The 27032-nt window shown below is 49.9% G+C and overlaps 8 protein-coding genes across 8 annotated transcripts; 3 read left to right on the top strand and 5 right to left on the bottom strand.

The window, feature by feature from the left end:
* Positions 1-467: 467 nt before the first annotated feature.
* BP5553_09544 (Uncharacterized protein) lies at positions 468-1217 on the bottom strand (the record flags this gene model as incomplete). Its single annotated transcript, XM_032018167.1, has 1 exon — positions 468-1217. The coding sequence occupies one exon, from the start codon at positions 1215-1217 to the stop codon at positions 468-470; it is 750 nt and encodes a 249-aa protein (XP_031865466.1).
* A 393-nt stretch (positions 1218-1610) lies between these two features.
* BP5553_09543 (uncharacterized protein) lies at positions 1611-2550 on the bottom strand (the record flags this gene model as incomplete). Its single annotated transcript, XM_032018166.1, has 3 exons — positions 1611-2128; positions 2206-2372; positions 2444-2550. 3 exons carry the CDS (start codon positions 2548-2550, stop codon positions 1611-1613), a joined length of 792 nt encoding a protein of 263 aa, XP_031865465.1.
* Positions 2551-4916: 2366 nt separating this feature from the next.
* BP5553_09542 (Uncharacterized protein) lies at positions 4917-8027 on the top strand (the record flags this gene model as incomplete). Its single annotated transcript, XM_032018165.1, has 2 exons — positions 4917-7075; positions 7124-8027. 2 exons carry the CDS (start codon positions 4917-4919, stop codon positions 8025-8027), a joined length of 3063 nt encoding a protein of 1020 aa, XP_031865464.1.
* A 2578-nt stretch (positions 8028-10605) lies between these two features.
* BP5553_09541 (uncharacterized protein) lies at positions 10606-12068 on the top strand (the record flags this gene model as incomplete). The annotated part of the gene is made up of 7 exons (XM_032018164.1): positions 10606-10804; positions 10864-10883; positions 10939-10975; positions 11059-11126; positions 11175-11551; positions 11606-11701; positions 11756-12068. The coding sequence occupies 7 exons, from the start codon at positions 10606-10608 to the stop codon at positions 12066-12068; spliced, it is 1110 nt and encodes a 369-aa protein (XP_031865463.1).
* Positions 12069-14025: 1957 nt separating this feature from the next.
* Positions 14026-15236, top strand: BP5553_09540 (uncharacterized protein; the record flags this gene model as incomplete). Its single annotated transcript, XM_032018163.1, has 2 exons — positions 14026-14256; positions 14337-15236. The coding sequence occupies 2 exons, from the start codon at positions 14026-14028 to the stop codon at positions 15234-15236; spliced, it is 1131 nt and encodes a 376-aa protein (XP_031865462.1).
* A 406-nt stretch (positions 15237-15642) lies between these two features.
* Positions 15643-17264, bottom strand: BP5553_09539 (putative endo-beta-1,6-glucanase; the record flags this gene model as incomplete). Its single annotated transcript, XM_032018162.1, has 5 exons — positions 15643-15713; positions 15764-16098; positions 16157-16296; positions 16355-16549; positions 16686-17264. The coding sequence occupies 5 exons, from the start codon at positions 17262-17264 to the stop codon at positions 15643-15645; spliced, it is 1320 nt and encodes a 439-aa protein (XP_031865461.1).
* A 1083-nt stretch (positions 17265-18347) lies between these two features.
* BP5553_09538 (uncharacterized protein) lies at positions 18348-21004 on the bottom strand (the record flags this gene model as incomplete). Its single annotated transcript, XM_032018161.1, has 4 exons — positions 18348-19949; positions 20000-20185; positions 20236-20800; positions 20850-21004. The coding sequence occupies 4 exons, from the start codon at positions 21002-21004 to the stop codon at positions 18348-18350; spliced, it is 2508 nt and encodes an 835-aa protein (XP_031865460.1).
* A 1376-nt stretch (positions 21005-22380) lies between these two features.
* BP5553_09537 (uncharacterized protein) lies at positions 22381-27011 on the bottom strand (the record flags this gene model as incomplete). The annotated part of the gene is made up of 9 exons (XM_032018160.1): positions 22381-23690; positions 23804-24693; positions 25168-25342; positions 25399-25459; positions 25509-25624; positions 25675-25931; positions 25986-26612; positions 26667-26751; positions 26804-27011. 9 exons carry the CDS (start codon positions 27009-27011, stop codon positions 22381-22383), a joined length of 3729 nt encoding a protein of 1242 aa, XP_031865459.1.
* Between the last annotated feature and the right edge of the window lie 21 nt (positions 27012-27032).

Raw genomic sequence — 27032 nt, 5'->3', positions numbered from 1 at the left:
GCACGTGGGCATGGCGGCGTGCCTGTTTTAGATTGATACCGTAACAGTAATCCTTAGTAAACGGCTTGAACAGGGCAGCCTATTACGATGTACAATATCTATGCAACCCTAAAGTGATTTGGCAGTGAAAACTCACATGTATGGGGCATCTGGGTTGGCTGTCCAAATGGCAGTCTCCTTTCTCGCCAACCTTGTCATATCTCCAACTACCACAGTAACCTGGCAGTCAAAAGGGGTCTAAACCACGAGGGTGACCGGCAATGATATTTCCTTTACAATCAAATCTCAAACCCCAATGAAATATACAAATCGGAGAATCAAATGTAGGAGAAATCTAGCGCGGAGAAGGTCACAACTTTTGTGATAGTTCCGTATACTAGTTACAACAAGATCCGGAGAAACCAACGCCTCTGCGCCAACTCCATATGTCATGGCTCGACCGTCCCACCATTAAAGCACCCCTTCGTCTACACGTTCTCTCTAAACATCGACCTCCTTTCATTCGGGCTGTTGCTATCCGCGCTATCTTTCGATTTGTGCTCTTTTGAACCCTGCGAAGTATCAATTGGCCGCGGACTGACTCCCCTTAAGCTGACATTGCTTGGTTCTGCAGCGTCATCAAAAGGATTCTCCGCTGGTCGATTGCCCATCTCCTCATCATATCTCTTGTTAAGCCCAGCATGCGATCCGCCAATGTAGGGTTCGGGATCTCGAGTTAAACTTCTTCCCCGGCTCCCATCGCCGTAACCAGATGGTGCCAATCCGGGGGTAGGCGCAAGATTCGAGCCACGATCGTGGTGTAGTCCCAACTCCTGCTCCTCGTAATATCCTCCAGGCCCGTATGCATCTGCCTCTGTGCCTACTCGGGCATCCCAAGCCTCATCCGGATCTAGCGGACCAAAACCTCTGTTGCTCGTCCGGCCCCGCACATTGCTGCTCAAAGGTTCCTCGTATGCTCCTCCGGCTGAGCGATTATTCCTATTCTTGAAATTTCCAAGCTTGTCATTGAACCATCCAATAACTCCTCCCCGGGCAGGGCTAGGTGTGCCATATGATTGATCCCCGCGACTGAAAGGATTGTAGGATGAGAGGGTGGGTGTTGGAAGACCTAGGCGGCGTGCGCGGAAGTGTGTGTATATGATCCAAGCTGCGCCGCCGACTAAAACTAGGAAGGCCACGATGATAAAGAAGGCTCCGAGGCCTGTGACGTGTGCCATGCCTGTTTTGCGTAAAGATAGCTGTATAATGTGGGTGTATTGACGACAGTGTCGCCGGCGCTACGATGGACGATGGTAATATGCTGCTCAGCAGCTAAGCTAGCTAGGAAGGATTGCCTCACAACCGACGACAGTCACGTGACTACATTATTCTACCTACCTGAGGTACCTATACGTCTGTACCTACCTGGGTAAGGTAGGTAGCTAAGGTATGGCTTTGGGAATCTAGACTGATTTATTAGGGACAGGAGGGACCTATTAACAACAAGGTAGCTATCTCCGGGGAGATATATGTAGTCTCTTTTCTTAGATGAACTATAATTTGAGTTGGTTCTAATATTAATGCTAAAACCAACACCATAACATGTTATATTACACCACTCATCCCCAGGTCTATATCCAGGTATTCTCACGTCTAATAGCCTGCCCCGCAAGATCCTCAGATGTCGGCCCAAGTCCTCTCGGTTGTGGCCGTGGCAGTGGTGGGTTATCGCTATCGTGATGTATCAGTGAATGTTTACTACGCAATCGATCGATTTCTCGGTGATCAAACAGCTCAACGCTACCCACAACTGGGCGCTCAGGACGAATAGGCGGGGGACCGTTATACACCTCCGTCAACTCCATATCCTTCCGGCGCTTACGACACAGGAGGAATCCAAGGAGGACTAACAATGCAACCCCAACAGGCGCCCCCACGCCTACACCAATGGCCAGAGCATGCCTACTGGCATACAGTCCCGAATCGCCAGCTCTTGGTATCTCGCTTGTAATGAGATTTTTGGGCGGTGTTTCAGTCGGCCGAGGCGAGAGGCTTGACGAAATCCAAGTAGGCATAATGAAAATGGTGGCTGTATCTAATGCGATGATTGTGGAGGGTACAACAGTAGTGATAGGCGAGGGCGATACTCCTACGGAAGGGGGTTAGTAATTCTGGGCTGTGATAATGGACGGGACGCTATCATTTTGGAAACTGGTAATGCCCTACCTGAGATGGTGAACAGTATTGCTGGGTTGCTGCAGTCTTTCTCAGAGACACGACCGTTCTTACAGTAATATTTATCGGTGGCGGTGTCCGGGCATCTTCCCATCGCCTGACCCCCGGTCATATTGCCTTCATAAGGACCTTCTGGAGCGGTACAGAAATTTGGGCAACTAGGGGATTTCCATGTTGCGTCCGTACAGGAACCTCGATAATAAGCTGCCCCGACATGGCCATTGATTACTGTTGAATTATCGAGGCACAGCCCATTGCTGAGACAGACAAAGCCCGGCCCACAGCACGGAGACTCTTGTGAATTCGGAAAACACCGGATATCGCCTTTTGCGTCATTGCCAGTCGGATAACGACAGGTATTTTGGGCAAGAGTGGAAAGAATGTTGAAAAAAAGTACAGAGACTAGAAGTGCATGATGAGTAGAGAGCGTGTGGATACGAGATCGAAGCATTTCGACATTCCGGAGAAAGGACAGACAGCCAGAGTAAAGACTAAAGCAAAGAATATGAGAAATATTGGAGATGAGCGACGAGAAATGGGAGAAGGCGCAGGCGGTCGTTCATTGGGGGTCATGGCCAGAAGAAGGCCTGGAGGGGATCACCTCAAGTGAGATCAGAGGCGGTTGATGACAAGGAGGGATGCACCGAGTATAATATAGAGCGCGAATGGTTGGATCGCATCGCAAGGAAGCATGCAGGTGCCGTGACTTTCAGGGCGATCCTGCAACCAGATGGGATTACAATGCGCCGTGAAGAGGAGGATCACTTGAGGCCCTCGTTGACGTAGCGACAAGCAGTATTCGCAGGCGCATCGGGGCGAACCGCTGGGCCGACCTCGATATCGTGAAGGAAGCTTCAGGTTTGATCCTGGATTCTCGGGCGGCTGCTTGATTACGCGTAGTGTGCAGGCGGATTACGCACATATCGCTGAGGCGGGGCGCAGCAGCGCAGCGCAGTAATGCAGAACATACTTTGTTTTGGGTGGGTTTGGTAGGCTGGATGGCCGTAGCTACACCCTTAGATCTCCGGAGGCTGAAGCCGAAGGATGTTGAAGGAGGACAGACGTAGGCGGATTTCTGCAATGGCCGTCTATTTTTCTTTCTGGGAATGCAGAGGTTGAAAATCGAAACACAGGGGCAGAAGCGTGACGAGGCGCAGACGGTTGGGGGCCAGGCGATGGATAGGGATTGATATATATAGGTACTGTACAGTGCGAAGTATATATGAATGCGAGCCTAGATGGGTCGGAGCCGTAGGATGGATGTACTCTGTGCCTCCGCACATGAACGGAGGAGGATGTACTTCGGGTATGCTCAGAGCACAGGAGAGGAGAGGATACGGAAGTGGAAACCCATCACTCCCCAGGGCCCAGTCCTTACTCGTACCGCTACCTAGCTACCTCGAAGAGTCGAAAACAAGTATTGAATATTATTGATGGGGGGCACAAATGAGTATCCTGAATATACTAATCGGGCGCTGGCCATAGTCCGAAAATAGGAGTGTGAGAGGGAGCGCTGTGCAGGAAACCAGGGCAGCGGAGAGCTCTCATTCCCACGGTGTTGATCCCACGAAGCCAGGAGGCAGGATGCCTTGTGTCATAGATGGTCCCTGGAGAGCACTCCAGTAACTACAAGAGAGATAGTCTCTTGGCCACGGTCTTGGCCTAGCAACTTACATATGACTACTACTACGTGCCCTGGTATGTACACGAGGCAGTCTTTTCGACTGGTTGGATGTCAGCCGGAGGCGGTGTCGGAGTGATGGGAGCGAAAAGAATAGGAGGGAACTGAAAGGTGCCCAGGTAGACTGTAGAAGTGAGTAAAGGGGGGGAGGGAGTGGGAATGGGAATAGGAGTACGAGGGCTACGTACTGGGTTACCTAGGTAATAAAAAAAAGACCCAACTGATAAGATGATGATAATGCGATGCGATGCGATGTGATGAAAAAGATAATCTAAATCTAATCTCTCGTCCGCTCGCACACCCGCGCTACCCGTAATCTTCGGATCAGATAGCGCGGATCAGCCCATCAGCCCCACCAATTGCGGCCGTGGCAGCACGCGCTACTGCAAACTACTTCGTCTTGCGCTGGACTTGCGCTGCTCCAAGACACCAACGTCCCATCACTTCCCAATCTCTACCACCGCACTCCACTTGCAATCCTCCTTGTTACTACATTGTTACATTATTACAACCCGATATTCAACACACCGCCACGCCCGAATTCCTCCGTCCTGTGCACGATACTGTACACCCTGTCTCTTATACACATCTAGATGTGTATAAGAGACAGCTGTACACCTGATCGTCTGCCAACCGTTCCAAGAGAACGCCCCCCCCCCCACGCCCCACGCCCCTCGCCGACGAAACGACCAAGTCCGGCCTCCCGAGTACCCAGTACCCAGTACGACGACCCCTTCTCTCGCTCTCGTGCTTGCCGCGTTGCTGCAATAGTCTCTTCGCTAGGCCTGTACTTCTGTACTACTCTGTATTCTGCACGCCGGATGCCGTAGGCTGTCCGAAGTACTACGTGCCCTGTCCTCCCTCACCCGCTGGCAACTGCAACTCCAGCTCCAGCTCTGGCTCTGGCTCCAACTGTAACACCCGCCGCGGCCCGACCAGCGCCTTGCACCGTGCCTGTGCCTCAAAACTTGGCGGTCCTCGAGGTACAGTAGTACAGACGAAACATGATATCTAGCTGCATATGCCACCAACGGTAATAGAACCACGAGCCTCCCCCATCCCACTCACCCCTCTTCCTCGTCGCTCCATACCCCCCCGGCATGACTCACGCCAGCAATTCGACCACGATCACGCCCACGACCACGATCTGCCCGTCGAACGCGAATTAACCCCTCCGACTCACCTCCTAAGTTCCCCTTCCAGTTCCAACTCACACCCGGATTTCGCCCACGACGATGCGGGTCGGCATGCTAATAAACAACCATATATAAGACCATTTCAGTCGATCTGGGGTCTGATGTCCAAGGCTCCGCTCCTCCTGCGCTCGTCGCCTGGCTTCGGGACAGGATCATATGGCGCAGTTCCCATTGAAGCCACCGCGGGACTTAGTGATGAAGAGCTAGACCATATCACAGAAAGGCACAGGCGGAAGACGAAGTCCTCGGGTTTGAGGAATGGCCACACTACAGGCACACACCAGCCCTCGAATTCCAGCACCTTGGGCCCCGTGCTATCGCCAGATACATCTCGACGGCGGCACTCAACTAGCCGGCGACGGAGAAGCCAGTCTCTGAAGACGGATTCTGAGCAAGGAGATATTGTCGGCGACTCTGGGTGGGGAAGTACACCTACCGTGGGGGATGTATCAGTTGTGAACCAAGGCTCTAAGGATACCGATGTTGATTCGAGCTCCGGCACCGAGGATTCCGAAGAGTCCGCACCAGAGGTGAATGATGAAGACCCGCCAGATAATTCTCCATATTCCCAGGTGCGGGCCTCCGTCTCGGCCGTGGATAATGTGACGCTCTCTATCAATACACCCCGCATGTGGACGCTCTCCTTGCTGTTTGCCGTGCTCGGATCTTCAACAAATCTCTTCTTTTCCCTTCGATATCCGAGTGTCTCTATTACTCCAGTGATAGCGCTTCTCTTAGTGCACCCGTTGGGGCTGCTTTGGGACCAGCTCCTGAAGAGGCACGGCGACCCCCAAGACCAATTCATAAATGGAGTGCGGACGTCGGAGGGGGGAGCACAAGGTCACGTCAGTTATTTACGGCGTCTACGGCTATGGCTCGCCCACGGAAGGTGGAATGAGAAGGAACACAGCTGTGTCTACATTAGCAGCAATGTCTCCTTTGGGTTTGCTTTTGCCACAGATGTTATAGTGGAGCAGACTCACTTTTACAACCAGAAAGTCAGCATAACGTACCAGCTCCTCCTGATATTGTCGACTCAAATTCTTGGATACACATTTGCGGGCCTAACTCGACGCTTTCTCGTGCGGCCTAGCGGGATGATCTGGCCAGGAACTTTGATGTCTGCCGCCATGTTCACCACTCTACATAAGGAAGAGAATACGGTTGCCAATGGGTGGAGAATCAGCCGCTGGAAATTCTTTGTCGTGGTCTGGCTGTCGGCATTCTTGTTCTACTTCCTGCCCGGCCTGCTGATGCCTGCGTTGAGCTACTTCAGTGTCATCACTTGGTTTTTCCCGAAAAACGTTGTCGTCGCAAATCTTTTTGGGGTATCCTCAGGGCTCGGTCTCTTCCCGGTGACCTTCGACTGGGCACAGATCGCTTACATTGGATCGCCGCTCTTGACCCCTTTCTGGGCAGCAATGAACGTGATTGGAGGGCTTGTCATTGTGATGTGGATCATAGCGCCTATTGCATACTATAAAAATATGTTCTTCTCGTCATATATGCCCATTTTATCTTCCGCCGTCTTCGATAATACCGGCAACATTTATGATGTCAGCAAAATACTGACTCCCGACTTCCTGTTCGACCGAGAGGCCTATAAATCGTATAGTCGTGTTTATCTGCCAATCACCTACGTCTTAAGCTATGGGCTACAGTTTGCGGCTCTTGCATCCCTGCTATCGCACACTGCTTGTTGGCATGGGAAGGACATTTGGAAACAGTGGAAGGCATCGTTGAATGAAGTGGGAATGGAATCGAAGGGCTCCTATGAAGCTATTCCGGCGACTGCCGAGACAGGTCGCGCTCGAATATTTGTCCCATCCGGCAGGAGACCCTCCCGATCCGATTCAACGGACAATATCATTAGCCAAGAGGATGTCCACAATCGATTAATGAGGAAATATAATGATGCGCCTCTGAGCTGGTATCTCGTGACTTTCGTTACCATGACCGCGGTCGGCATTTTTGTCGTCGAGTAGTAAGTGCCATCTCCGATAGGCCTTCGGCTAGATACTAATTCTTCCAGCTATCCGGTTCATCTTCCGTGGTATGGCTTGCTGCTCGCGCTCGGCATCTGTGCGATCCTCTTCATCCCAATTGGGATCGTCATGGCCATCACCAATCAGCACAGTAGCATATACCTTATATGTCAACTAGTTTGTGGTGCTGTATTTCCAGGTCGCCCGGTCGCGAATATGGTATTCGTAACGTACGGATATATTTCTTCGGCGCAAGGCATCAAGTTCTCATCTGATCTTAAGCTTGGACACTATATGAAAATCCCGCCTCGCATCCTCTTCTCTGTCCAGATGGTGGCAACGATTGTCTCGTCGATCACCCAAATCTGCATGTTGAACTGGATGTTTGCGAATGTCCCAAACATCTGTACTCCTGAAGCAATCAATGGATTCGTATGCCCTCTAGCCCGGGTTCACTTCAATGGAAGTATCCTTTGGGGCGTCGTCGGTCCTGAAGAATTCTTTGGGCCGAATGCCACATATCGCTCGCTAGTATGGTGTTTTCCACTCGGCGCCATTGCACCCGTGATCCTGTGGCTCTATGCTCGAAAGCGGAAAACCAACATTGTCCGGAAAATAAACCTGCCTGTTCTCTTCGGAAGTCTTAGTTGGATCCCTCCCGCAACCGGTCTCAATTTCTCCGTCTGGGCTCTTGTATGCTACATTTTCAACTATGTGATTAGAAAAAGGGCTGGTGCGTGGTGGGCGAAGTACACCATGACCCTGAGTGCTGCGCTAGATTCTGGTCTCGCTTTTGGTTTGGTGGTTGTGTTTTTCGGGTTTGTATATCCCGGCTTGATGGATGGGTTCAAGTGGTGGGGAACAGAGATTTACAAACTAGGCTGCGATTGGAATGCGTGTCCCTACAAAGTGGTGCCCGAAGGAGGCCACTTTGGGCCGGATAGTTGGTGAAAGAGGTACATGCTCAGCAGAAAGCCCTGGAAGATCGAGAGAGCCTTTGCACCGAACGATCTGCTTGTGAAGCATCAAAAATATGAATTTGAAACTGGATATCATTGGGATGATGAGATATGGCCATAACACTATCCGCGCGAGAATGTCTGATTTAGCATACATCTATTTATCTTAGACGGCAACACTTGGGTGGAAATCCAGCAGATGGGCACACACTATATACATATATAGACGCAGCATATGACTTGGTACATGTCATGGCACATTGCCTGAAAAATAATAAGAATTGATGATTGACCACTATGTCAGTGCTTGACTAGTTACAGCGGTTCTATTAAGATGTATATTCGAAAAAGAAATATACTAATACGTCGTAGTCTAGGTTCACGGCGGGATATATTTCGTGAAGCGGAAACGGCCGGGTTTTGATGTCCGGGAATTGAAGGACGGCCCGAAGCCAAAACAATATGTATTATGTACGAGTCCGACCCAATCGAAGCGCTTTCAAATTCCTTCTGTATCATTTTGACTGCCCGATGGATCGGCTCTGAGCCTATGAGCCTCGGTGGTTCAAGCCACCAGATTCCCAAAACACCACCGTCTGGAGAAACCTGAAATATTATTGTACTCAGGCGTAGATCCGACGTTGAACTCGCAGTTTACGAAGTAGATCTGGTTGCTTTTCTGCTAAGCACATCAGGAACTAGCCCAATCATCATACCGGTGCCAAATGAGGGGGCATTGCCCCCTACCTTATCAGTCTGGCTTGTCTGCTATGATCACCGCACCTGCATCGTCACCTCGGTCAGCCGGGTTCCTGGAATTGCAGAATTACTACGTAGGTATATGCACGGCTTTATGGCATCATGTAATCGTTCAGGTCAAAGGGCAGTTCCCGTAGAAGCAGGGTACCTTAGTCTTAAACGAAGTACACTTTCCCTAGCTTGTTGTAGTACTACGTTGCAAATACATGTACCTTTATACGTACGAGTACTTCGCAGCGAATCTAGCGGCAATGAATTAATCGAGAGTAAGGGTGAAGGGGGTTTACTTTATGTCAATCAACTATTCCCCCTACGTCGCAAGTTGAACCACTACCGCGAGCTCCTCACCGAGCTCCAGATACTATTTCCCCAATACACTGTCCAGCTGCTAATCCCATCCTACAGCAGCGTAGCGGGAATCGTTGGCGCCAGATTATCTCGCTGGAGAGTCGGATGCACCCGGCAGCTGCCCGCCACCAGTACCGTGACGGGAGGTCAGACCAAATCGCATGGTCGGGTGCTGGAGCGGCCTCCTTACGTATCTGCAACGGAAGCTTCGGGCTGCACAGTACATAGTATATCGCGTGAGCCATCGGCAGGATTCTGAGGGAGCTCCAGCGCTCAGGGGCGTTGAAGCAGTCTGATCCTGCATTATTGTAGGTGGACAATCCGAGTACATGTCCACCAGCCAGCCTAGCTATAGGGGGAATATTAGGAAACACACACCAACTATCTTCCAGGTTACAGGAGGTCCTATCGAATATCAACAACATCACTTCTCCGCGTCTCCGTCCCACAGCCCCGTATTTGTGGCTTCCACGCTCATGCTCTGAATCAGCGATAGCCGTCGCCTGTAGCCACCGCGGAACCCGGGGCCCTCCGCCCGTCAGCCATAAAAAGCATGGGATGGAGGCAAGTTCCCTAGGGATCTCTGACAAGTCCAGCTCCAGGCATTGGACAGTGGCACGGAGCCGCCTGGACGCATGCTTGGGAGTTCAGGGAACCTTGAAGCCCAAACCCTATGATAGCGCGACATTCGCCGACTAGCCTTGGTGACAACAGTCAAAACTCGTACGGATGCTACTCTGGTGCGTACCTCCGTATAAAGAGATTCCCGACTTGTCGAGCGCATCCCGGTTTGTCAGTTCAAGGGAATATCATTCTGCTTTTCCCTGCCGTCGCCGCCTCCCGAGTCCCGTCCCTAGTGGTGATATTTCGCATTTCCCATCGGCCATCGCACGGCACATATTCACGACCATGTTTCAGCGGCGCTTTCAGGCCTCATTACTGTCATTTATTGGTTCCCGAGACTCTGCTGGCCAAGGCCGTCGCTGGGCGGGATGCCATATCAATGTTGCCAGCCCTTCAACGCGTCGACCACCTCTTCATCAATCCTCTTCATCAATCCTCTCCTGAAGACCAGGACTTCACGACGACTGCCGCTGGATACGCACTGAGTCTCAACAGGCCAGGCGTCCTGGTCCCAAGTGCTCCCCTCCCAGCGTCACCACTGGCGAACTGAGCCATGAGCATTATTCGGCAACCCGACCCTTCCAGCAGCACCCAAAACACTGCCGTGGAGCTTGACGATCGCTGACTGCGAAGTAGGTGTGGTGTACACGGTTGTGTTCCGCAGGCACTGCACGTCTGTACTTTTGCTGGTCCACACGTCTAGCCACAAGGCTCTAGATGGTTACACCGCGCGTCGTGACTTCGAACATCATAGTTACCACACTGCGGCATTGTCGGCTTCACGTATACGTTGAGAAGACCGACGAAATCCGTGTCCTTCTGGCTGTATTCCGACAGCGATGGAGAACTCGACGCAGCCAAAAATCATTGGATCGTTGCCACCCCCTCCAGGAGTCGTACCCAATTTCATCGACCCACCGGACCAGACCACAAGTCTTGTTATAGTACATGCAATATGCCTTTTTCTAGTAACCTGTTGTGTTGCCATGCGCCTGTATACCCGTCAATTCATCACGGGCAAGTATGGTTGGGATGATTGTAAGTCGCGTCCTCTCTCGCTATTGCTTTCTATCCACTATTTGACTAACCATGGCTAGATTTTTGTCTACAAGCCTTTGTAGGTTCACTGCAAATGTGAGTTTCAAATTTGACCAAATTAACACTGCGTTTAGGCTCTGACAATTGCATTTTCGACTTGCCAGATCACCGGTGGGTTTCCTCGATGCTCAGCATCTACCCCAACCCCACCCCCCTAACTGCAAGGCATATCGATTTCACTAACCCTCCTTCAGCTGATGCCCGTGGGTTTAGTCGACATCTGTGGGACATACCACGGATGGAATTGGCGAGAGCTATGAAGGTGGGTATCTTTCCTCTGGGGTCAGGCCCAGCTAACACACCGCAACAGCCCTTTATTGTTGGAGTTTTCGTGTATAATCTCCTCCTTGGAAGTATCAAATTGAGTTGCCTCTTTTTCTACACCAACATCTTCTCCCGGGGCTCGAAAACCCTGCTTGCCGTCAAGTTTGGAATCGTCTTTGTCGCCGGCGCCTACCTGGGTATCTTCTTTTCCGCGGTTTTCGAATGCCATCCGCTACAGCGAATGTGGGACCACCGTATACCGGGTCATTGTTTTGACGCAAAACCTTTCGCATATGCCGGGTCCGTTATTAATGTTATCACGGATCTGTTCGTCTTGACGGTACCTATTCCGGCAATAATGAAATTGCCACTGGGACTCGCCCATAAGCTGAGAGTGATTGGCGTATTCAGCCTTGGCCTATTGTATGTTGCCCTCGATACCCAATAAGGTCCTAGATGCTAACGTTCATCCCACAGTGCCTGCATTGTTAGCTTTGTGAGAATTGCTATGCTGGTTTATAATTATCGCTCCAAGGATTTCACCTGGAATTCTAGTCGGGTCGGCACGTGGTCGTAAGTTTTGATGACTCCAACCCCGAAGTCCTGTTCTAATAGGGGCCTGCGCAGCATTCTCGAAGCCGATGTGGGATTAATCTGTTCGTGTTTATTCGTTCTGCCTGCTTGCCTCAAGCATCACGGAATATCAGTTGGCGTGACCTCAATCATCAGCCACTTGCTACCATCCAGCTTTACCCGCGAGGCCGGCACAGCTAGCCCTTCTTCCAGTGTACAACCTGCTCAAAATTCTTGGTGGTCGAATAACGGAAATCGGTCAGATGATTTGCACTTGTGTGAGTCGACTGAGTATAAACCAGAATATCATCCTGGAACCCGGCCATCAACCCGACCATCACTTTCACAAAGTTCACGACTTTCATGAATTGCTAGAATTGGTTATTGGCGTATTTAAAGAGGTTGCCGGAAAATCGATGTGAATATTATTAAGGTCATAGTCATGATGGCGTTGGATCTTGCGTCGATTGGATTTAATATGGACAGGTTTGATATGGAGTATATTTTGGTAAGTTCTTGGGTCAACATTAGCACAGGGTCTGTAGTGGGGGTTTGGAGCCGAGTTGTTGTATTATACTTAAACTTAATGGGATATAGATGGGATGCCTACCGCGTTCGTCAAGGCTCCTTTTTAAGTCAATATACCCTACAAAAAGTGGGTTTGCTTGCGATTGTCTCCTGCTGCCGCCCAATTAAAGGTCTCGTGCTAAATAATTCGGACCACGCCCTTTTTTGGATTCATAGAGGTGACGTAAATCGGAAAACAACCTGCTAGTCCCATTAGGTGATATCTCGAACCCGCAATTCGTACTTGGTTTGCGGCACCTACGAGGTGGGAATAGCTTCAAACTACATTGGGCAGAGACATTTTACTACAGAAATATTGCAGCACCGCTATTTCAGGGCTCCCGGTTAGAAGAATAGGGGGTATTGCTTATAACTATTTCCAAAGTAGGGTATTTGGAATATAATCCTACGTTTAGTGGTTGCGCTATCTGAGCCTACCACTGACTCTTTCGCAGCAGGCTGTGAGAACAACGGTCGAAGCACTGCCGTAAGAAAAGTCGCAGATACTAGCCGGCCCCGCATATATGTAGGTAAGACAAGCCTAACTTTCTCAAAGATTCTAGCTTCGTAGGTGGCTTAACCCCACCCGACTCTATCATTTCCCTCCTTAGTACGTATCAATCCGCCCCATATCCACGTTGTATCCACGCAAGTCGCCCTATCGCTCGTCAATCAACAATATCATGCACGATCCAGACTCGCCGACTACTATACACAGTGGGGGAGTATCAACGACGTCCCTTTACGAGTTTATATTAGAGTATTGAAAACTCCAAGCACCTCCACACGTAGTTGTACCACTGCCTCGGGTCGTCAACGCCTATTATTTACTTTCTGCAATATCACAGACTACCCACAGACTCACAGCACAGCAGCGCAAACGCCCTAGCCAAGCCCACCCCACTCAACGGGCCCACGGGAGAGGCCCGCCCCTCCCGCTGAAGGAAACACAACAGTGGGACGACCAAGCGAGGGATGTGGTAGGACACCGCCAACGACAATATGAATTATTAATCTGTGGTCTACCGGTAGCCAGTCGGTTCATATATCCCACAGGGCATTAGCCAGTAGGAATCACCGCCCACTTCGTACAGCGCTAAGTGCGCGTTCAAGCCCTCAGGATACTACATCACCACTTGACTTGCTTGTCATATCCGCATGGTCTGTGGCATATTGGCCCTACCGAGGGTATGGATCCGGCGGGGCTACTCTCGTAAGCACTACTCTTTGGCATCCCGATAATCCGGAACAAGATTTAACCCGAATCAACCGCGATATATCCCCAATCCTTGGGATCATTGCAGGTGAAATGAGATTGCTTTTTCCTATGGCAGAATACAGTCATGCATTTTACTATTTCAAGGAAACCTCTAACCCAAACCTAACAATGCACTACGTACTTTGTAGGTCTGTGTCCCCAAGCTGGGCCACTTCTGCTAAGTCCCCCGCCTTTGGAATCCTGGATGCCGGGCCCGCGCCGTCCACATGCAGCCCGGGCTGATATTGGGTAATATTGACATCCCAACAAGTTAATTTCAATATTGAATACCCACCTTTCGAGCGAGGAAGAAGCTTACTATTGCACGGACTCATGGGTGGCCATCGAACTCATCAAGGAGAAGGCGAGTCAAGCCGCCAGCGAAGGACATATATTAGAGCCCAGTGCCTACCGGAAACAAATCTCCAATGCATCCGCTAGATCGATCAGCGTTCCAGCCACGATCACCACAGAGCAGGGGAGAAAAGCTTAGTCGATCATGGGCGACTTCCTGTTCTCGAGAGCACTCTGCTTTCTGCTCTGTCTTTTTGTTGGCGTCAGCGCTGAGATCCCACACTATCGGAGGTACTTCTTTGCCGGAGGCAAATATGTTACCGTAGGGAGCGGCGACTATCTGATTAATCAGATGTACGTGGAGGAATTGAAACCATTGCTCGTTCTCAAGCAAAATCCCATCGTCTTTGTACACGGGCTTGGCCAGACAGGCACTGTAAGTAGCTCCCTAATCCGTTCCAGTCGGCTTGCCCACCAGCACGTTGTATGCGTAATTAACTTATACCCCAAAATTAGAACTGGCTCAACACTCCCGACGGCCGCCAGGGCTGGGCTTCGTACTTTCTCGCGCGGGGCTACGTCGTGTATCTTGTGGATACCCCCGATCGAGCCCGTTCAACATGGAACCCAGTGGAAAATACGACGTTAGTTCCCTTCTCTGCAGCGGTCTTCTCAACACGGTTTACCGCGCCCGAAAAGTTCCCCATCACCCCCAGTTATCCCAACGCCGCCGATCATACACAATGGCCTGGCACCGGCCTCAAAGGAGATCCTATATTTGATCAATATTTCGCCTCCACAGTACCATCGATTATGGATTTAGCATCGGCTCAGCACACCCTCCAAGACGCTGGCGCGGCACTTCTTACGAAAATTGGGAAGAAGTGCATCCTGATCGGCCATTCCCAGGGTGCCTTCGGACCGTGGGTCATGGCTGATGCAGCTCCTCAGTTTGTGCATTCGATCGTTGTGCTCGAGGCAGCAGGGCCGCCATTTGTTGAACCTGCCGTGAACGGCGGCGGGCCGGCAAGAATGTGGGGAGTGACTGATATTCCGCTCACCTATGACCCTCCAGTAACGGACCCGGCCACTCAAATTTTCAAGAAAATCATTCCGCCAACTTCGCCGGAGCAGATTGAATGCACAATCCAGGATGAATCTCAGGGACCACCCAAACAGCTGAAGAACTTGGCCATGGTAGAGGGCGGTGTGTTGGTGGTTACCTCGCAAGCCAGCTGGCATATCCAATATGATTGGTGTACGGCGAAATTCTTAAATCAGGCAGGAGTGGCGGCCAGGCATGTGCTGTTGAGCGATCACAACATTAACGGGAATGGGCACATGCTCCAACTAGAGAAGAATAGCGATGATATTGCCAACATCATTAGGTTGTGGCTGGATGGGAATTTGCAATAATGGGGGTACCTCTCAATTACATTGGCCCAAAGTCCCTACTATCTATAGCGCCCTTCCGTCTAGATAGACACATAAGTCTTGAATATATAACGATTAATGTCCCGACTTGTATATATATTTCGATCGCATGAATTACTCCAAGTGTCAACGATATTTCCTTCTAGATCACGCTATCCACAATATGAGTGCTGGATTTAAAGCATAAGCGCGTGATATAAAAGTTCCCAAGATATAGACATTTAGGACCGGCAGGTTAGCGTGGATAACTTTCATAAACAAGTACACCTGATCCGTAGCTGAAGGGCTTTCAGAAAGTTAAAAATACGATTGCCAATTAAATGATTTGTCCAGCCTATTATCTGATACCGAAATCATTAGTCTATATATAATAAATTGCAACTCTGGTTTAAAAACTATTACACGCGCCGGTATTAATATTTCCTATGTCTGAGGGTATTACACCAGCAGCGATAGCATCTATGATTTCTTAGCACGGTGTTACTCAAAGGATCTATAGCGTAGATTACCTTGATAGGACCAGCGATAATCGCCAAGTTGGGATTTCCACGTCCAGAAAATCCATCCATCAGTATCAGCCTCGTAACGCGAAACTTGTGCTGCGAACCACTGGCTGTAAAACCCTTGGTTATTGCTCGGATGCCAGTCAGGGCTCCATTGTACGTTGTCGGGAACACTTAAGCTGAATTCGCCGACAATGGTTGGTGTGTTATTATCACTAGAATCGGTGAGGTTGTAAAAGGGAAGGATATTAACTTTTACTGACCTATTTCGGTTGTTGTTACATGCGTCGGTAATATAGGCAGAATGAGAAACTGGAACGGATGGATCCCATTTGACATACCTAAGACAGTTCAGCCAATGTATTATTAGCAGAGAGTTGTGCTTTAGGATTGTCATACCGGTGATCGTCATATGCCATAAAGTACGTACTGGGCATATTTTGGTTTGGGCTTCCAGAGCCCCAGAGTTGGTTCATAGGCTGGACGTGAAGGCTATTGTAACTAGCTACACCAAGTGCCGATTCTACATTTCTAATAGCCTACAACCCATAATCAGCAGTTCGTCGATAGAAATATAAGTAGGTAAGGGAACTATACCGTATAGGCATTGGGATAAAAGGAGGAAAGCAAACCAGGAACAGCATCGGGATTTTGAATAGGTTCGTTAACAACCCCAATCATCCCGACGTTTCTAAAATAATATTGCGTATGTATAATATTTGTAAGCCATGAAAGGAATTTAGTAGCACGATCGAACTGCCAGTCAATGTAGAATCCAGCAGACGGCGCATACTAGAAATATGGTTAACCTTGTCTAATGTGTAGGGGATTGAACGTGACAGAGATTCTGTTATAGAGAGAGAGAAACAAGAGAGAAATAAGAGTATTGGGACATTGATTAAGATTCCTTTGTAAAATTCCTACTCACTTGTCCAGTATTTGGGTTGGTAGGTACTTGTGCTCCTGGAGCCCCGTGCAGGTCGATGATGATGTATAATCCAACATCGCTCGCCCAACCACAAAGGCGCTGTAGATATTGGAAGCCACCCTGTGGAAAGTATTCGCTATCATAAACAAGTGATTCCATAATCCAGTAACCGATGGGAATACGAATGGTATTCAGGCCAAAACTTTGAATTTGAGTGATGTCGTCTTGGGTAATCCACGAATCCCAGTGATTCTGGAAGATGACATTGGCTTGGCTCTGTCCAAGCGCGGAGACACAGTCAAATTCTGAAACGTAAGGACCACATCCCATGCTCCCCCATTCGTCCGAAGCCAGCCACGGCTCAAACACAAAGAGACAGCCCAAGTTGACACCTCGAATATTGCTGGAACTGGGAAGCCATTTCTTCGTCGAGTTGGAGGTGATGTTACTAAACAGTTTTGTTTTGTTGAATAGATTAATTCCCTCCAACGAGTAAATTTCTCGATGCTCTCCAGGAAGCCATGCCGCTGCATGAGCTGCTAAAATGGCCGACATAAAAATATATGACACTAGATACATATTGCTGTACCCGGGGTGTAGGGGAAATATAGGAACTTAAATTTTCAACATTATTCCTTTTAATTTATAAAGCGGGAATGCAGAAAGAGCACAGGCGCTCATATAGGAAACGAAGACTGAAACGGTGTGATGAAAAGAGTGTCAGGAGTTAGCAGTAGAGAAAGAAGAAAGTTAAAGAGAAACAACCACGCAATCATGCGGAACAATCTATAGGAACCGAGTCCCTAGAAGCAGCTCCACTGCCTGACATGGTTATTGGTTTAAATGCGGAATGACTTGTCGCACTGCCCTTAACCCTTTTCATGAAGCATCACTTGACAGGGCATAATGTGACGAGGTGTAAAACCAAACCCAAAATTGTCGGAAAGAGTAACGATTTATAGAAGCATAGAAATAATATGGCGCGAAATGACAATCTGTAGCGTCTTAGACATTCCTTGACCTCGGGGATGAAACTACAGCAGCTACACGAGTCCAGACGCATAGAGGCTGTTATTTCCGGGGATGACTTCGGGGAATCATGGAGAATTTATTCGGCAGCGTGTGATCGGGGAGGAGCAGTCGGGCCGCGCTATGAAATAGGGATATTGGTTGTCTAGGAACAATTTGAGATCTTGTGATTTTATCACCGGATCGCTAATGTTTTAGGTAAATACTAAACTTACAGCCCGAGATTGATATTCCTACAGCCCTATATAACTAATACCCTACTTCTCCCTGTAACATACGATACGAACACAAAATGAAGAAGATCCAAATGAAATGATTATAGACCGATTGTTTAGATGTTTGATAGGTCACATGATGTAGTATCACATGATTTAGCGGTAGAAAGGGGGGCGGATCACGTGCCATGCCCGCAGAGTCATTGTACAGCATCTCTACCATTTAGACATAAAGCACCAGTTTCGCTAGTAATACACTCTTCTCCCACTTCTACTCTGTACAACTTCTGGAATTCCACTCTTATAAGCTTTTATAATCCCCAACTACTATAGTACAATAAAGCTTTAATAGGGCTTAATAGTAGTTTTATAATCATCTAACTATTCTTTGTACAAGTTTAACATATTCATTCTCTCATCATCGCCTTGCCGCAATACAAACAGATAATAATCTATCAACATAGGTCTCAGAGTCATCCAAGTCCCTCGTCGCCTCACCAGTTGTCCCCAAATGTATGACCTGCGGCTCAGCATCTTTCCCGTCACGTTCCCCTCGGTCAGGACTCCGTTCCTCAACGTCTTTGACGTCAACGCTAACTTCCTGACTGACCATAATTCCCCCAAACGCCTGCGTCTCTACCAACTGTATTTCAGATGTATTGTCTAAACTGGCCTTTGGGAGATTCCTAGATTCCCCACCAGACTGCCTTTTCCAGAATCTCCGACTCGAGCTCCTAGTATGAGCTCTGGGTGCCGCCGTCGGCATCGAAACATCCGATGGCCCCGACGTATTCTTCTTTAGCCTTCTCGGAAACTTTCCGAGAGACGTTGGGCTCTTTAAACTTTTCCCATCTCCATTTGTATTTAAGTTCTTCTTATTCAAAATCGGTCCAAACTCCTTGTGGATCTTTCGTGCAAAACTTGCATGGTCCGGGCTGTTTCCATACACATACTGTTGCGTTCTAAAGAAACCAAGGGGGGTGAACCCAAGTTTAACACTTTGGGCACGGAATTGGACTGGCACAATTACTCGGAATGTTATGAGCATTGCCTGAGCCGGCTTCGCGCCCCCGTCTGATGTATAACACGGTGCTGAGACTGGTGTTCCGATGAGGAGAGCATCGGCAAAGAACGGGTCATTAATCTCTTCTTTCAACTCTACAACCGCCTTATACAGCTGCGCCGCAAAATTCTGTTCCCTCGTCGCGTTATCAGAGCTCGCCGAATTATCCTTCAGGAACTTCAGGCATGCGGTAACTGAAGCGCCGTCTAGCTGAGACAGGAAAGTGATCTGCCAGCTACTCAGGTTGTCTATTGGTAGCTGCATGGTGGGAAGTTGGTTTCTGGCATCCCTGCGGACAAGGACGTCGAAGCCGCCCTGGACGCTTGCCCGGATAGCGAAACAGGCCAAGTGAACACCCGGGTTCAGGATGTGCGTCTCACTAGCGTATTCATACATGCTGAAAAGGCGGCCGTGGAGATCGTTGCACTTGATTTGCATATTTCGGGCGATGATATGGGCAACGTTTTGAATTTCGGCGAAGCGATAGCCGGAGGCTGCGAGCTGATCGGCCTCCCTCCTATTTACGCGGCGAACGAGAAAAAGGAGCTGGCCTCGGCTGAGGGTGGATACCGATGCACCATCGCTTTCAAGATCGGTGCTTTCCCTCGAGTTCGATCGGTCGTTGAGCTTTGACGATGGCTTCTGGCCAGTCCCTAGAACCTCGTCGAAGAGGACACCTACGTTCTCCAACGGTTCATTCAGCTGCCCCGCTAGATCAGCTGCTGCAATACAGAACAGCTCACGGAAGATAACCGCATAGTCGTCGGCGTTCTCGCCTTCATCATTGCTCAGGCTGGGTCGAGTTTTAGTCCCCGGCCGGGATCCTCCGTATACGGCGGTGTCACGAAGATGGCTGCGCATGCCGGGTAGAAGGCCGGAGATGCTGCTCCAATTGCGCGTAGTTCGAAAAATCCAGTGGAAAACGGGATGAGTAACTCCAAACTCCTCGTCAAGGGACTATCTGATTGTAAGCACGCCCGGAGCTAAGAATCGCACGGGTCACATACCCGTTCAACATATGAGGTCGTAACCTTCTGATTCGGTAGGGTGCCTTCTGGAGTTACCAGAATCCTCCCATTCGCATCAAAGATGGCAGAAGCCAGGACAACATGCTGAGCTCTGTTGGCAGAACGTGACCTTCTCCTCTGAGCAAGTATGGCGAAGACGAAGAGGATAAAGCAGGCCACAATAGACTATCTCCGATCAGCATGACGTCGGTGGAAGCAGGGAAAAGGAAATATACCAAAACGATCACGATAACAGTCAAGTCTCTTGAAATGCTGGATGCGGGCGAAGAAGTGGCTCCCTGCTTCAGGCGATATTGCGTGCCTACAGCTGCCGTCCAATGCATGCCAAACACAGCACCAGCGAGGACGATGGCACAAAGCGCCCTCTTCCACCAGGAATTCGTCCAGGCGGCCCGGAGGACGAAAAAGACAGTCAGCGCCGCGATGGTGGCAGCAACGGCGACGATGATAGATCCCACCACATGTCCGATGCTATAAACGCAACTATAGTTCGAGATACCGGCCTGGCCAAGATAATGCATGCCGCAGATCGCGAGTCCAGCCAGCGTCCCCCCTACCACGACACGAACGATGCTGATGCGGTCGTTCGACCCCAGGGCGATAAAAGCGACAAGGAGCACTGTGGTCGGGACGAAGAAGGACAAGGCAGTAAACCCAGGGCTGTATACGATGTGTATCTCAAACTGGCCATTCCCTAGTTCAACCGCACGGTTTCCGACATAATGCATGCACCAAATAGCAATGCCTCCCATCGATACCGATGAGCCGATGAGAATATACCTGCACGAGGGGTTACCATGGATTCTTCATATTTGGCGATGGAACTTACCAATTGTACAGCCCCCTCCCCGAGGTCCTTCGATTTATGAGCTCCAGTGTTGTCCATGCCCCGACATAGCTGACCACGTATGATAGCACGGCGTATCCCACCGAGAAGGACCTGGGCACGATCTGTCCCTCCCACTCTTGCAGATTATTCGACATGGCGTTTCAACACCAGACGCAAGATATGGAAACTCTGCTTGCACAATGGCATAAGGGAATCGGAGGATGCTTCGGCCAAGAGGGTTTTGCGAATGCCTGCGAATGCATCTTTTAATGTGTCCCACGAGGTGGGGGTCCTTTGTAACCGGCAAGCCTCTCGAGCGACTACCGTCCCGTGTACCTGATCATGGCTTTAGGGCAGAACTTCCTTGCCTTGCGTACTAATGGGATTGTCAGTTGTTCCTAGATCCCTGTGTACATGTTGTTTCTCGCATGCTGAGCGTGCGAAGTACCTGAGAACCGCGATGGAACAGAACTCCTTGCTTGCACTAACCTGTGCGCCGTTCCCGGATCCCTGTACGACCTCTATCAACAGCTCCCAGACCTCGGCGCCCGTCCCTGACCAATGTAGCGCTTACGGTGGCGACTGTCCAAGTGGCATTGGCATTGGCATTGGCGTAGGCCGTGCCGGGCCACCGAGAGGAAGGAACTTTTCACATCATGAACTCGTAAACGCTCAACTGCCTCGCAATTGATTATTGTTGATTTCCCGGCGACTGCAAAGTCGACGATACATGTACATTGCATGTACTGTACCTTCGGAGGTTACTTCGAGCACCTGCACCGCCCCTGCAAGCGGCGCGGAGGCTGAAGATAAGGTTTGATTGATCGCCGCGGCAACACCAATCAGCCCGCGAACCTGTCGCCAATGCCACGTAACATGGGAAACTGACGAATATGCCCCGGCCCAAAGCGGTGAGGGAACCAGATTGGGCTGCGTGGCTGCACTGGCGTCCCCCGCTGGCGGCCCATGCGGTGGTGCACAACACGCCCCAGCGCAGGATGTGGCCTGGTTTCAATACTCTCGGGCGCCCAAGATGAGGCCCGGGAGCCAGGGCGCGACGTCCTATGGAGTCACGGCATCGCGGCTGAGACGTGGCGAGCTGAACCACAAAACGCCATCCACCACATCGGGACTACCGCTCTTGCTCTGGCCTTCGTGATTGCTTCCCGTCGCAACGTGGCTTGCGCAGCGACTCGAAAGACTTCTTACTCCCTAGCCAGGGAGGGATTTCAAGTCCCCTTTCGACTGTGCAGTTTTCCCGCCGGGATATTCCCAGGCAGATCATCGCCACTTGGCCCGGGAATCCCATGTGAAATTCGCAAGTTATCCCCGGAGGAGGATTAATATTTTACTTTGAAATATCCAAAGCTCGGTAGGATAAAAGCTCGATTATTTATTAATCTTAAAGAATATCCCAATTAAAATAGATGATGCGGTAAATTTAATTATAAGTCTAATAAAAGTTTTATTTATATTTAACCTGTTTATAATATCAATATCAATATCTATATATATACTCTGCTTTTATTACCTATTCTATCATAATATACTCTTTACCTAACTCTCGGCTAGAACCTCCGAATTTCACTACCGGCTTGTCTACCCACCTTCTCCATATATCATCTACTTTCTCAACCCCTTTTACCCCAATAGCAAAAACCGCAACTACAAGTACAGCCACCTCCTCCACCTCGTTGGTCGCGACCTCAAACTTCAACTCCTGCCTTATAGTTGGGATCAGTGTCCTCGGCGAAATCAAATTGGTATTCGCATCCGGCTTCAGGACAACCCCTCTTGCCGACGACGATGGATATAGTTGAATAATTCCACTAGCACCGCGGGAAGAAATAATCAGCGCCGCCGGGCCATCTTCAACCACGCCCTCCGACACTGCAGCATCTTTCGTGTCTCGAAAATCGTGGGGGCAGAGGCGGGGCAGCGCTCCACCGTCCCGTTTCCGGCGGCCGGCAATAGCAAAACCACCTTCAGCAGTGAGTACTGTTTGCTCGGCACGACTGCCGACATGCGCGGCTGCGCGTGTAATGCGGTGGATTCTTACATGCCAGTCTGGCCATCTGTCGCTTGGCGGGATGAGAGTCGTCTTGACAGTAAGGCACGACATCTTGCTCGGAGACCAGCTATTGACGAGCGTTGGGAGAGCAGTTGAGCTGCCATTTGCGGAGTGCACGTGCGCGGCGTCCATAATAGTCCCCGCACTCTTCCATCGTACTCGCCAGGAGTCGCTGGCGTCCTCGCTAATGGCCAGCGTACTGTCTGGTGCAAGCTGCTCCAGTAGCGGACCAGTAGGGACGCTGAAGGCGAACTCTGATGAGTAGGCAAACTTGCCATATTTGGCTTCCGTAGCTTTCATAGGCCAGGAGGCGAATTGCCCCGAGGAGAGGAGGTAGTGGTGATCAGGTGCCGAGATCAGGATGTGTTTGGGCGCGTCGAGGGCTCGGATGGAGACATGTTGTCGAGCGGATGGGGTTTGGTCGTTCGTCTTCGCGAGTGGATGAGGCAGTTCCTCGCAGGTCCAAAACTCGTGGTCTTCTGGCAATTCTACGGCACAGAAGGTCTTCAAGCACCAGTACGGTGACTGGGGCGAATTGTAGTCCTCACTCATGTACATGTTCGGATAGCAGTAGCCGATATTCAGCGTTCCATCCGTGTTGAATATGTCAGGCTGCTCAGCCCACCAACGCAGGTGCCGTAGAAGGAGACCTTTAACGACCCCGAGTGAAAGAGGGGCAGGAAGAGGGATGTCCGTGAGGACAACTGCGCTCCAAAATGCCGCGAAGCTGAAACGGTATGTAAGACTTCGGCCAAATGGAATTGCAGCACCTGTGACCCTGTTAGGCTGCCAAGCACTGAATCATCCCCCACAAGTCAAAGCAGTCGAAGCAACGGATACACCAATTTAAAAAAAAATAGCCCAATGAGAAATTTGTACCTACCATTGACATCAAAATATCTCCAGAACCCACCTGCGAACTCTGTCGCTCGCGCTCGAAAAACCGCACATCGATCTGGGTCGAGATCGGAGGCGAACTTGACATATAGCAGCTGTGAAAACTGAATCGCGAAACTTCCTGAATAATAATCCGCTTGCCTATTCAGACTCCCATCCTCGCTCCACGCCCCATCACTTGCCCACCCTTCCGATAGATAGAACCCCTCCAGAAGCGCATGATCTTGGTCCATCGCCTCTTTCAGCTCCGCATATGGTACACCTAGCACCTTTACGAGCGCTAGGTTCGTGAGGATCCGGAAAAACCGCCAGTTGTTCGTTGGCATCGTCTTTCCGTTGATTGAGCGCATGTACTTGATCAGATTTTGTCGCGCCCGTAGGTTTGACTCATCCTGTGCAGAAGGGCGAAGCAGATCTAGAGGCAGTGGCGGAACGAAGACAGCAGGAGCGGATAATAGAGCGTATGCAATGATCTCGAGCTCAACCATCCTCTGGTCTTCGTCGAAAATCGCTCCCCAGTACTCGCCATCTTGGCCAGGTGCGTTTGCAGGGTCTGTCCCAGCAATAAGGCCAGTGATCCAGGAGCGAAGTCGAGGGTCGATAGATGACATATCATTCGGGGACTCGGAAGCAAGTAACGCACCAACAGCCCAAAGGGGCCTCGCAAAGCCCTCGATTTGGGCCGCGACCTCATCGAAGTGAGTCCCGGTTGTAACAGGTAGGCGGATACGCGCCCCAAGCGGAGAGATGTAGGGTTTCAGCTGGGTAAGTAGGGCGTGAGTTGCAATTTTGCAATCCTCCCGTGACACGAAGGGGTTATCTGTGAAGCCGGCGAGGCCTGAGGGGCGATGCATGGCTAGTTGGTGGTGAAGGGCGCTGATGGGAGATTTGCGTTAAGCTGCTTGACAGATAACAAAGTACGCCTAAGGTCTGCTCACGCTGAGCTGCGGTATATTTGTTGATGTCGGCAGACTTTGGGGATATTAGTATTGTATATGTAAGGAGTGTTGTTTTAAAGCGTCGGGGCGCGGGGTATTTCATCGGCCGGGGACATAACTGATCGTCCGAGAGTGGGAAATGGTGGTGCCCCACTTTCCGCCTTTTTAAACTGGGTCATCAAAAGGCTCGATATTGGAAATATCATGTAATGACCTCTTACTTCTAATGGGCCACAGAGGGGCTATTTTCTTTCATCCTCACGACCGTTCAGATAACTGATTCATATTCTGGAAAGGCGAATGGAGCATGAGCTAATCCACTGCTAGATGACGAACTGGCTGCTAAAGATTATGAAATTTCTCATCCATTCTTCAACATGAAAATTATCCGATTAAGCAAAATCCACCTTACAGCTTAGTCTCGATTTGTACGTCCTCGTCGATTTTACCCTCTTCATCCTCCATCCGATGAGCGAGTTCTGCCTGTTGTAGCTCCTTTCGATGAAGATACTGCCCGAGCATGAAGAGGAGCCAGACCATGAAGACAAAGACAACTTCCACAGCGTAGCCTTTCGTCCATTGAGGGCCTGCATTTTTTTTAATCAGTTTTGTCGCTGTGAAAAGAGGAGTTGGGTTGTTTTACCTTCGATGATAGGAAATACAGCAATGGGGTAAAAGGCATTGATAGCCCAGCCAAATGTTAACTATCAGGTGTTAGTTGCTGTTGCAGAACATTTTGTGGTCTTTCATTACCATTGAACCCGTAGTGAAAGCACGTGCTTGAGAATCATCTTTCATGAGGATATTGACCCATGGCACAAGAATTGGGGTTACAGCAGCCGTGAAGCCGGTGCAAAAGATGGCAATGACTGCGCATATGTAAGCATCTTGTACATACGTTAGGGGAGAGCACAATTACATTTCAGCCAGTCGGGAATAAACCAAACAAGCAAACAAACGATTCCAAACATAGTGACAGCTTGCACAACGCTCATGATGGCCCACAGCGGGTAAAGCATACAGAGTGAGGTTGCAATCAGACACGATATAACAGATACGGCCGAAACCGCGGTGGGGATCGTGTTGATTTGAGGAACGGTCCAGCTGTAACCTGCTTTAGCTTGGGCTTTGAGCCAAATGGCCATTTGTCCGTTGGGATATTGGGAGGAGAGAAAGCTGCCAACAGATTAGTTCATTGGCCATTAAGAAGGGATATACGTTGGTACAGACAAGGTGTAGCATAATACTGCCACATAGAAGTGCCAGTGCGCAAGTGTGCGTTTAAGCATAGCCTTAGTAGTGGCTTTGTCAAACTTCCTGCTCTCTTCGACGCCCTCATCTTCCATTCTCTTCCTAGCAATTGCGTGTTGTTCTGGAGTCAACCACCACGGCTTCCCGCTTGAGGGCAGACCAGGGAACATAAAGTACCCAAGAATAGCAATAGGTACAGTAATAGCCCCATCAATGATAAACAGCCATCTCCAACCTGACATCCCGCCAACGCCGTCGAGGTTTGTGTATGCAGCGGCTTGAAGATAGCCTCCGAACATGGTCCCGATATTATTGGAGACGTACCAAACGCCGGCGCGCTTGAAAAGTTCATCGGGCCGATACCACGAGGAGAGGATATAAAGAGAACCAGAGGCAACAGGAGTCTCAAGAATCCCGAGGAGGAATCTCGTCCCGTAAATAGTTGAGGCACTATTGAGTCTACTCTGACTGAAGGTGAGAACGCCCCAAAGCACTTCACAAGTCGGAACAAACCAGCGTGCATATCCAGGCCGAGAGAGAATGAGCATAGAGGGAATCTGGAAAACAAGATATCCAATATTGTAGAAAGTGCCGAAGAGAGAATATCTGTAAACGCTCAGTTTCCATCCCTACAAATGATTTCGACAGGGGATGACTCACTGATTGCCATTCAGCTCCAGCTCCTCTTTCATTCCTGAGACATAAGCATTGTTGATATTGGATTGATCAAGATATTTCAGGAAGACTTTCTTGGCGTTAGCTTTGAACGCACAGACTCGGAGTTAACTAAATCTTACACATGAGGGAGCAGAATGAAAGCAGGAAGAAGTCCAGTTTCCTGAGCATCTTTCTCTCCTCGCCCGAGTAATGACTTGGGTACCAGTCAAGGACATACATCCAGGCCGTCCACGGCGATCTAACAGGTGGTGCATTGGCAGTTGAACCGATAACAGGTGCCACCACAGCGGTCACCTCACTCTCAGGATCCTGCACACGATTCGACATGGTGGCCTCGTATTCACAATA

This window comes from Venustampulla echinocandica (assembly GCF_003357145.1).
Source record: "Venustampulla echinocandica strain BP 5553 chromosome Unknown scaffold_11, whole genome shotgun sequence".
Classification (NCBI taxonomy): Eukaryota; Fungi; Ascomycota; class Leotiomycetes; order Helotiales; family Pleuroascaceae; genus Venustampulla; species Venustampulla echinocandica.
The sequence above is the reverse complement of the archived record's forward strand: the minus strand, read 5'-3'. Positions and strand labels throughout refer to the sequence as shown.